Genomic DNA, 9741 nt, shown 5'->3' on the forward strand with positions numbered 1-9741 from the left:
TTTGTTATTGAGCTGCATGAGCTGCTTGTAAATCTTGGAGATTAATCCTTTGTCAGTTGCTTCATTTGCAAATATTTTCTCCTATTCTGAGGGTTGTCTTTTGGTTTTGTTTATGGTTTCCTTTGCTGTGCAAAAGCTTTTAAGTTTCATTAGGTCCCATTTGTTTTTGTTTTTATTTCCATTTCTCTAGGAAGTGGGTCAAAAAGGACCTTGCTGTGATTTATGTCATAGAGTGTTCTGCCTACGCTTTCCTCTAAGAGTTTGATAGTTTCTGGCCTTACATTTAGGTCTTTAATTCATTTTGAGTTTATTTTTGTGTATGCTGTTAGGGAGTGTTCTAATTTCATAAACATTTGTGTACAGGTCTCTGTGTGTTCTTCTAAATTTGTGTTCTTTAAATTCTTATAAACATTTGTGTACATGTCTCTGTGTGTTCTTTAGTTTCTTGGGTAAACACCTAGGAGTGGAATGGATATCATAAATGTATGTTCAGTTTTATGAGAAATGACTAAACTGCTTTCCTAAGGGACCATCATTTTACATTCCCATCAGCGATGGATGAGTTCCACTGTTCCTTTTCACCAACACTTGTCAATACTTTTTATTTTTTGCTGTTCTAATAAATAAGCATGATGACTCACTGTGGGTGTAATCTGCATTTCAGTAATGACTAATCATGTAGAACATCTCTTCATGTGTTTATTTGCTGTCCGTATAACCTCTTTGGTAAAATGCCTGTTCAAATCCTTTGCCCATTTTAAGTAGCTTGTTTGTTCTTACTGTAGAGTTTTGAGAGATATTTATATATTTTGGATACAAGTCCTCTGTATTTGCAAATATTTTCTCCTAGTCTGTGTGGGTGTTTTGGTTTTGTTTTGTTTTCTTTTCTTTTTCATTCTCTTAATGGCTTTCACAAAGCAAAGCTTTAACTGATAAATTCCAAAGTCATTTTTTCTTTTATCAATTATGCTTTTGGTGTCATAACTAAGAACTCTTTGCTGAACTCTAGGTAACAAAGATCTTCTATGTTTTCTCCCAAAAGTTATATGGTTTTAAGTTTTACATTTAGATCTATGATCCATATAATCGTGATTTTTCTTTATACTGTCAACATGGTAGATTGCATTGATTTGAGTTTTCAAATTTTGGACTTGTGTTACAAAACCCCACTTGGTCTTTTTATATATTGCTGAATTTGATTTGCTAATATTTTACTGAAGATGTTTGTTTCTATGTTCATAAGGGCTACTGGTCTGTAGTTTTTTCTTGTACCATCTGTCTGGTTTTAGTATCAGGGTAAAGCTTGCCTCGTGGAATGAGTTGGGAAATGCTCCTTCCTCTTCTGTCTCTAAAAGAGATTGTATAGAGTTGGTCCTATATCATTTTTAAATATTCAGTAGAATTTGTCAGAGAAACCTAAAGATTTAAACAGATACTTGACCAAAGAGGATATACAGACAGCAAATAAACACAAGAAAAGATGGGCTTGGACATTTCCTTTCCATAAAGTATTTAAGTACAGATTTAACTTCAATAGTTAGAGGAATGTCCAGGTTCTGTATTTTTTCTTGGATGAGTTTTGGAAGTTTGTGTTTTTTCAGTAATTGGTACTCTTTATCTAAGTTGTCAAGTTTATGTGCATAGTAATTGTTCATAGTGGTCCCTTAGTATTGTTTTAAATATCTTCTGTATCTATAATGCTATCCCCTCTTAAGTTTCTGTAATTGGTAATCTGTGCATTTAATTTTTTTTCTCTGTCAGTCTTGCTTGAGGTTTATCAATTTTATTAATCCTTTCCAAGAATCAGCTTTCGGTTCCATTGATTTCTTTTTCCTATTTTTCTATTTTCAATCTCACTGACTTCTCTTTTTTATTTCCTTCCTCCTGCTTGCTTGCTTTGTATCTAGTTAGCTCTTTTCTTTTTCTAGTTTCTTAAACTAGAAGTTTATTGATTTGAGACCTATCTCCTTTTCTAACATAAGCACTTGGTGCTATAAATTTCCCCCTCAGCACTGCATTATCTGCATCCTACAAATTGATGTTTTATATTTTTATTTTTGTTCAGTTCAAAATATATTCAGGGGAGATTACCTTGAGACTTCCTCTTTGGCTCACTGAATATTTAGAAGTGTATTTCCTTCCAAGTGTTTGGACATTTTCTAGTTCTCTTTTTGTTACTGGTTTCCAGTTTGATTCCATTATGGTCAGAGAAAACAGTTTGTATTTCATTTCTTTTATAATATTTTTCAGCTTGTTTTATGATTCAGGATATGGTCTATCTTGTGAAAGTTTCATGTGCACTTGGAAAGAATGTGTATTGAGTATTTTATAAATGAATCAATTAAAACAAGTCACTGACAGTATTGTTCAGTTTATATTTTTACTGTCTGTCTACCTTTTCTATCAAATACCGAGGAGTGTTGACGTCTTCAACTGTAATTGTGTATTTGTTTCTCCTTTCAGTTCTGTCAGTTTTTGCTTCATGTAATTTGAAGAATGACTGTTCATGTATAAGTATTTAAGGTTTGTTATGTCTTCCTGGAGAATGGACCCCTTTATCACGATGTAGTGTACATCTTCATCCCTGAGAATCTACCTTATTCTTTTTTTTAAATTTAATTTACTTATTTTTTGGTTGTGCCAGGTCTTAGTCGCAGCAGGAGGGCTCTTTAGTTGCAGCTCACCAGCTCCTTAGTTGCAGCTCGCAGGCTCCTTAGTTGCGGCATGCATGTAAGATCTAGTTCCCTGACCAGGGATCGAACCCGCATCCCCTGCAGTGGGAGGTGGATTCTTAACCACTGCACCACCAGGGAAGTCCCGAGAATCTTCCTTATTCTTAAATGTTTCTTTTCTATTCTTACTTTTAACCCACCTATGACATATTTAACGTAGGTTTTTGTAGGGACCCTGGTGGTCCAGTGGTTACAACTCTGTGCTTTCACTGCTGAGGGCATGGGTTCGATCCCTGGTCGGGGAACTAAGATCCTGTGAGCCTCACGGCATGGCCAAAAACAAACAAAAAAAGTAGGTGTTATATCATGTCAATAGCACATAGTTGGGGTTTCTTTTATTTGGAGTGTTTAGGCAGTTTAACGTTGTTATTGATATGGATGTCGTTTTGGTGTTTGTCTTCTGTTTGTTCTGTTTTTTATCCTCTATTTTCCCTTCCCTGCTTTCTTCTGGAGTATCTGAACACTTTTTAGTATTCCTTTTTAACTTACCTATTCTCTCTTTTTTTTTTTTTTTTTAGATGTTGGGGGTAGGAGTTTATTAATTAATTTTTGCTGTGTTGGGTCTTCGTTTCTGTGCGAGGGCTTTCTCTAGTTGTGACAAGCGGGGGCCACTCTTCATCGCGGTGCGTGGGCCTCTCACTATGGTGGCCTCTCTTGTTGCGGAGCACAGGCTCCAGACACGCAGGCTCAGTAGTTGTGGCTCACGGGCCTAGTTGCTCCGCGGCATGTGGCATCCTCCCAGACCAGGGCTCAAACCCGTGTCCCCTGCATTGGCAGGCAGACTCTCAACCACTGCACCACCAGGGAAGCCCCCTCCTAGTTTTAATGTTTGGTTACACTTTGTAGTTTTCCGTCCTTTCGAAGAGTGTTCACCCTTATTTCAGAGCATTTGTATAGTGGCTTCCTTAAAGTCCCTTAATAATTCCAACATCTGTGGCACCTCACTGTTGGCATCTGTTGAATGTCTTTTCTCAGGAGGATTGAGATTTTCCCACTTCTTTGTATGCTGAGTATTGAGAAGTGCAAGCTGAGCAATTTTGTGTTGCATTCTGGATATATTGGATGTTTGAATACATCAGATTCTGGGTCTTGTTTAAATTAAATGTACTGGTTGAGTGGTACTTTGAATTCTGATCTTCTTGACCAGTCTGCCTGCTACCATTTACCTTTCAGAGTCTGAAAATAGTTGTTGCATTCATTCTGTCCTGGTTTTATAGCTAAATTCAGTAGACTGCATGGAGTGTGCTTCCTCCATCTTACCTGGAAACAAACCTGTCTTGATAGGCCAATTAATTAAGCCCATAATTTATAAAAATTAAGCCTGCGGTTTTTATATAGCTGATCTTATCCATTTCTGACAGCTCGATCACATTTATGTTACTGAACATTCTTTTCCTTGTGTCACTGCCCACTGTGACACAGGCCCCTTATATACCTGGGCCCTTTGGCTGTACTACACTTTCCTGTTGTCTGTCCTATGTCCCATCCCACCCAGTGACTAGTCATTTCCCTCTTATCTTCTTTCAGCCAAGAGAAGGTTGGAATTTTCCAAAAGGAACTTTGTAGAGGAGGCAGGATGAAAAGTAAACTCTGTGAATTTGGAGAGTGATAAGTCCAGCTCTGCACAGCACTGCCCAGCCTGGAGAGCCCCTGCATGTCCTTTTCTCACCCCTTAGAGACAACTAGGCCAGGCTTCTTTTGACCCATTTCACAGCTGAGTCAACAGGAGTTTTAGGTATTTCAAGCGATCTCCTCCAGTTTTAGAGAAGCAGAATTAGGACCAGGTAGATTTCCTGGCCCCAAATCTAATGTACTTACTGTAGTTTTGTGCCACAGTTTGACAACTAATGAGTCAGTGATTCTGTGATTTGGCTAACCCAACTTCTAGAACATTGGCCCTGTGCATTTTCCACAGCATGCTGTGGCCTGAGATTAACAGCCTGCCGCAGACCTTTGGATCTTCCCCTCAGCCAGGTGTGGGTGGCACCCCCAATCTGGTAGGGTTCACAGTTCTTCCCAGGATCTCATTGGTTTGCCCTTCCATGAGCTTCTATTAAATATCTACTATAGTTCTGGTACAGCCCCAAGCCCATGAGATAGGAGGAGGAATAAAAGCATTCTCAGACTCCTGGTCCCCATGATCCCAGGGGGTCACCTGGGCTCTCTGAAGCTCATGGGGCCTGCCGGACAGCTTTAGGGTGAAGTGTCAGGGATCTGAGCTCACAGTGGTCTCCTTTCCCTCCAGTCCTCCAGGCCTCCCATGAGCAGGATAAAGAAGCCCTTACCCGCTCCTTCCAGGAGGCCAAGGCGGCCCTGCAGGTGAGACGGGTTGGGCCATGTCAGTCTCTGTGATGTGGCCACCACACTATTATATTAGCTCAGGAGGACCTGGTCTGAGATAAGGGTTGGCCTGTTTTTCAAGGACCGCTGGGAGCATCTTGGAGACTTCATGGGCCTGGGGCCACAGTGTGATTAGAGCGATGGGTGGATGCACAGGGACCTGTGGAAGCAGGAGAGGAGGTGTCCGAGCCAATCTGGCTGGTCAGGGACTTCCAAGAGGGATTGAGATCTAAGCTGGAGTCTGAGGGTGGGTTAGAATTTTTCAGATGAAGAAGGGTAGGAAGAGTGCCTTAGGTAGGAAAAATAAAATAAAAAGTGTTTAAAGCCATGGAGGAAAGGGAAAAAATATAGAGTACCTGTGGAACTGAAACAAGTCCAAGATGACTGGGTATAGAGTATAAGTGGGAGATAGCTGAGGCCAGAGAGGGAGGCAAGGAGCAGACGGTGGGAGTCTGTGAGCCATAGTAAGGGGTGCACTGTCCTAAAGGCAATGGGCAAGGTTCGGGTGGAAGAAATCCCTGGCAGGGGAGCAGTATGGAGACAGGAATGCACCTGGCAGCTGGAAGAGTGATGTGACGTTGGCTGCAGGAGAGGCGTGTAGAGGGAGCAGTGAGAGAAGAGAAAGGGCAAGGACACCGAGCCCGGTTTGCATGTATTTTGAATGCCAGACTACCACCGGCCTTGAATGCCCTGACATCGTCCCCAAGGGTATGGAGAGGTGGGGCTGTGTGTTTCAAGCAGTGGTTGAAGTAGCTAGAGCCTGCACTGTTGGGCAGAGCAACAACAGACTGAAGAACCCAATACTGACCCCTCTCTGTGGGGTGGAGAAGTCCACCTCCAGCCTTATGGGCCAGGGGTTCATCATCTCCATCCCACTCCCTTCTCCAGGAGACCACCGACAGACTGACCGCACAGCTGGAGGCCTTCCAGGCCAAGGTGAAGAGGGTAGAGGAGTCCATCCTAAGTCAAGACTACAAGAAGCACATCCAGGTAGGCAGCAGTTCACCCGCAGCTTCTCCTTCTTCCATCTCCAGGGAGGTCCAGGTCTGGGTAACAGGAAAGGCCAGTCCCTCTTCAAGGACAGGGCTCAGACCTGACACTCTTACCTTCACAAGGGTCTGGAAGAAACAGTGTCCCCGTGTCACTGAGGGGGAAGGTAAGGTTCAGAGAGAGGCATATAGGATGGTCAAGAGCCCAGTCTCTGGACTCAGAACTAGGTGCAAAGAGCAAACCTACCACTTAGCACAAGCGACTTGACCTCTGTGAACCACGGTTTCCCCATGTGTGATGGTGTGAGCACAACATGCACTATTGAATAGAGTAAGATAAAGCACATTAAGCACTTTCCATGGGCCAAGAGAGGGAGGTGACTTGTGAAAGTCAGAGCTGGGGGCAGAGTGGGGAGGAGGGAGGTCGCCCGTGCCCCGCTGCCCCCTCTGCCGGATGGTCTGCTGAGATCGCTCTGTGCTCCTGTCTAGGAGTACGGGAGCCCCAGCCAGTTCTGGGAGCAGGAGCTGGAGAGCTTACACTTTGTCATCGAGATGAAGAACGAGCGAATCCACGAGCTAGACAAGCGGCTCATCCTCATGGAGACAGTGGTCCGTGGTTGGCAGCGGCTGGTGGGGGCTGGTAGCGGGGGCAGCTCATGCTTCTACTTTCTGGGCACTTCCTCTGTCAGGCGTGCAGAGGGAAGGCACTTTGAGGAGGGCCCAGCCTGGTCCATACCAGCTGTGACCTGCCACCTGTGCCGGCCCTTGAGCCGCTGAGGCTGGTCTGGGTCCAACAGTGCCTCCTTGTCATCCGGGTCCTATACATTTCTTGACTGCTCATGTTGCTGTCACCTGGGTGACGCTGGGCAGGTACCCGGGCTAATCAGGAGGGGCTGGCAGATGTCACAGGTCAGGCAGGGGCTGAGGAAGAAGTCAAGGCTGAAAAAAAAAAAAAGTCAGACAGATTTGGAAAGCCAGAGTCAGCAAGGACAGGCCTGGGCAGTGGTGGGCATTGGGGACACAGGTGGCTTTGTCTCCAGGAGAAGGGAGGCCTTGGGAGCCTAGGGTTGAATCCAAACGGATTATGTTACGTTGTCCTGGAAGAAGTTCCCTGTCCTCTTGTGTGGCGCACAACCTAAATTTTAAATCAGACCATCTCAGAGCTTCCCTATAAATTTGTTTCAACCATTTCTGTGGAATAGCATAACAGATACACTTACATTTTTATACATTAGATACTTCCGACTTTTGGAGAACCAAAAGACTCCTGTGAACTGATGGAGATTTTAAATAGTAGTGGCGCTCTTCTTTTTTTAATACTCATCTGGCAAAGCGAAAAGCTGGCAGTCCTGTGTTCATGCCTTAGCTGTATTGTTCCAAGTAATCTTATTGCTTCACGAAATGTGACATTTGGTCTCAAGTAAATCAGTGTTTTCAGTGAGCACAGATAAGAGGGAGGTGACAGCACACATTGTGTCGAGTGAGGTTGGTGGCTTTCTGAGCTCGCTCTTGTTTGTCACAGAAAGAAAAAAACCTGCTGTTGGAGGAGAAAATCACCACCCTGCAGCAGGAGAACGAGGACCTCCATGCCCGAGGCCGCAACCAGATGGCTGTGTCCAGGTAGCTGCTCCCACCCCCCTCCTCCCATCCCCACCGCTTTTTTTGTGAACTTCCAGTTGGGAGAGTCTCCAAGAGGCCCTGGGAATGGATTGACGTGGGCCCAGGCCTGTCTGGGGAATGCGGCTCCTCTTTGCTTGGGGGGTCAGCAAAGGGAAATCCCAAGGGACCGGCTCTGCCCAGAAACAGAAGTCACAGGGCTGATTAATATCTGTTTGTCTCCATCCTGGCTAAGTGGGCTTCATGGGAAAGCCCAATCCAGGAAGAAGGAACAGGAAGCGTAGGGTTCAAGAGGCCAAATGAATGAATGAATCGGTTGTAAGGGATCCGTAAATAAGAACTCAGATCACGTGTCGGATGTAATTTGTTGACTACACATTATCTCATCGAATCCTCGTAATTACTCTAACAGCCAGTCCTGTTATCATTCCCATTTTACAAATTCAGCAAGAGTGAATACCTTGTCCAGAGTTACACGTCTCAGTGGTGGAGCAGATCTGAACCCAGAGCTGTCTGCTAAACTTCAGACAAGCCTAGAATGGGACACTAGGGCCGTCTGTTCAGTTCCCCCAACTGGTTCAGAGGCTGAGAAAAGGCCAGGGTGGGAGTGGGGCTTGGGGGGGGGGGGGGGGCGGTGTCTGAGGGCCACACTCCTTGGTCAACAGCTTTTTTTTCAACAGACCAACAAATTACATCCGACACATGATCTTATTCTCATTTACGGATCCCTTACAACCGATTCATTCATTCATTGGGCCTCTTGAACCCTAAGCTTCCTTTCCTTCTTCCTGGATTGGGCTTTCCCGTGGAGCCCACTTAGCCAGGATGGAGACAAACAGAGTTGCCTTTTGGGACAGGCAGACGGGGCGGTGGGACCCCGGGGAAGGCTTCCTGGAGAAGTGGGCTGGTCGCTGCAGTTGATGGGAGACCCCGAGGGGCGGTTCCCCGCAGGCAACCCTGGGCTCTGTCTGTGTCCACAGGCAGCTCTCTGAGGACCTGCTTCTCGCCCGAGAGGCCCTGGAGAAGGAGTCGCAGTTGTGCCGGCAGCTCCAGCAGGAGAAGGAGCAGCTGCTGTACCGGGTCCTCGGGGCCGACGCCTCCCCCGCCTTCCCGCTGGCCTCTCTCACCCCCACTGAGGTCTCCTACCTCGCCACATAGCGCCTGGACCGCCGGGATGCTGTGGTCACAGCTTTCTCTCGAGGACTTGGCAGAGAAAACAGCAGGGGCCTCTTGTCCCTAGGAGGGGACAAGGGTGGGAGTGAGATGGGGAGCCAGGATGTGCGGCCAGTCAGCCCTGGGGGCTTGGGCCACGTACACTCACCCTCGGGGCTTCAGAGGCCCCTCAAGTTGGCTCAGGGGACAAACAAGAAGAGCCCTTTCCTCCCTCCCCTTCTGTCTGTTCAGATCGGGGGGTTCTGAGGCTTTCCCCAGGGGCAGCCATGCCATATTGGTCATCTGACCAAGAGGAGACAAGCCACTGGTCCTCACTTCCCGCAGCCATCCCCCCAAGCCCCACTCCCGCCCCGGCCTTTTCTCAGCCGCTGAACCGGTTGGGGGAACTGAACAGACGGCCCTAGTGTCCCATTCTAGGCTTGTCTGAAGTTTAGACTAGGGGCTGGGGGGCAGGGGAGGACAGGGGCCACATGCTGTGAATCAAACTGGGGCGGGTGAGTGGCTGGGAGGGGGGCACTGGAGGCCCTGCCGACTGGGCAGTGAATCGGGCATGGCACCGGTCCCAGGCCCAGAATCCGGTCAGTCTAGGGGTTACCGGCAGAGCTGCTGCTCCTGGACCGGGCAAGGCTCACTGCCCTGCACTCCCGGTCCCTCGGCCTCAGTGCCATCAGGACACGGGGGCCACCTAGTGGATCTAAGTACCCTCGACAGCCAGAGCTGGAACCTCATCCCTGTACTGATGAGGAAACCAAGGCGGGGGGTGGGACCCGCAGAGCCAGGACTAGGGCCTCACCTGTCATCCAGGTTTCACCTTATCATACTTTTTCTTCCTCCCCAGGCTCTGGGAGGTCATGTCTGAGACTTGGTCTTTCTCCTCCTTGCTCTGACTG

General features: G+C 46.8%; 1 protein-coding gene across 1 annotated transcript in view; it reads left to right on the plus strand.

Moving 5' to 3' along the window:
- CCDC69 (coiled-coil domain containing 69) overlaps window positions 1-9041 on the plus strand; it is a 40542-nt gene extending 31501 nt beyond the window's left edge. The window contains exons 6-10 of the mRNA XM_027081393.1: window positions 4978-5051; window positions 5961-6062; window positions 6551-6670; window positions 7584-7681; window positions 8659-9041. Of these exons, the coding sequence (XP_026937194.1) occupies window positions 4978-5051; window positions 5961-6062; window positions 6551-6670; window positions 7584-7681; window positions 8659-8836 (572 nt within the window). The 3' untranslated portion in view covers window positions 8837-9041. The remainder of the gene's footprint in view (window positions 1-4977; window positions 5052-5960; window positions 6063-6550; window positions 6671-7583; window positions 7682-8658) is intronic.
- The last annotated feature ends 700 nt before the right edge of the window (window positions 9042-9741 follow it).

This window comes from Aethalodelphis obliquidens, unplaced genomic scaffold (assembly GCF_003676395.1).
Source record: "Aethalodelphis obliquidens isolate GAN/ISIS:26980383/991018 unplaced genomic scaffold, ASM367639v1 scaffold45, whole genome shotgun sequence".
In the NCBI taxonomy this organism is placed as follows: Eukaryota; Metazoa; Chordata; class Mammalia; order Artiodactyla; family Delphinidae; genus Aethalodelphis; species Aethalodelphis obliquidens.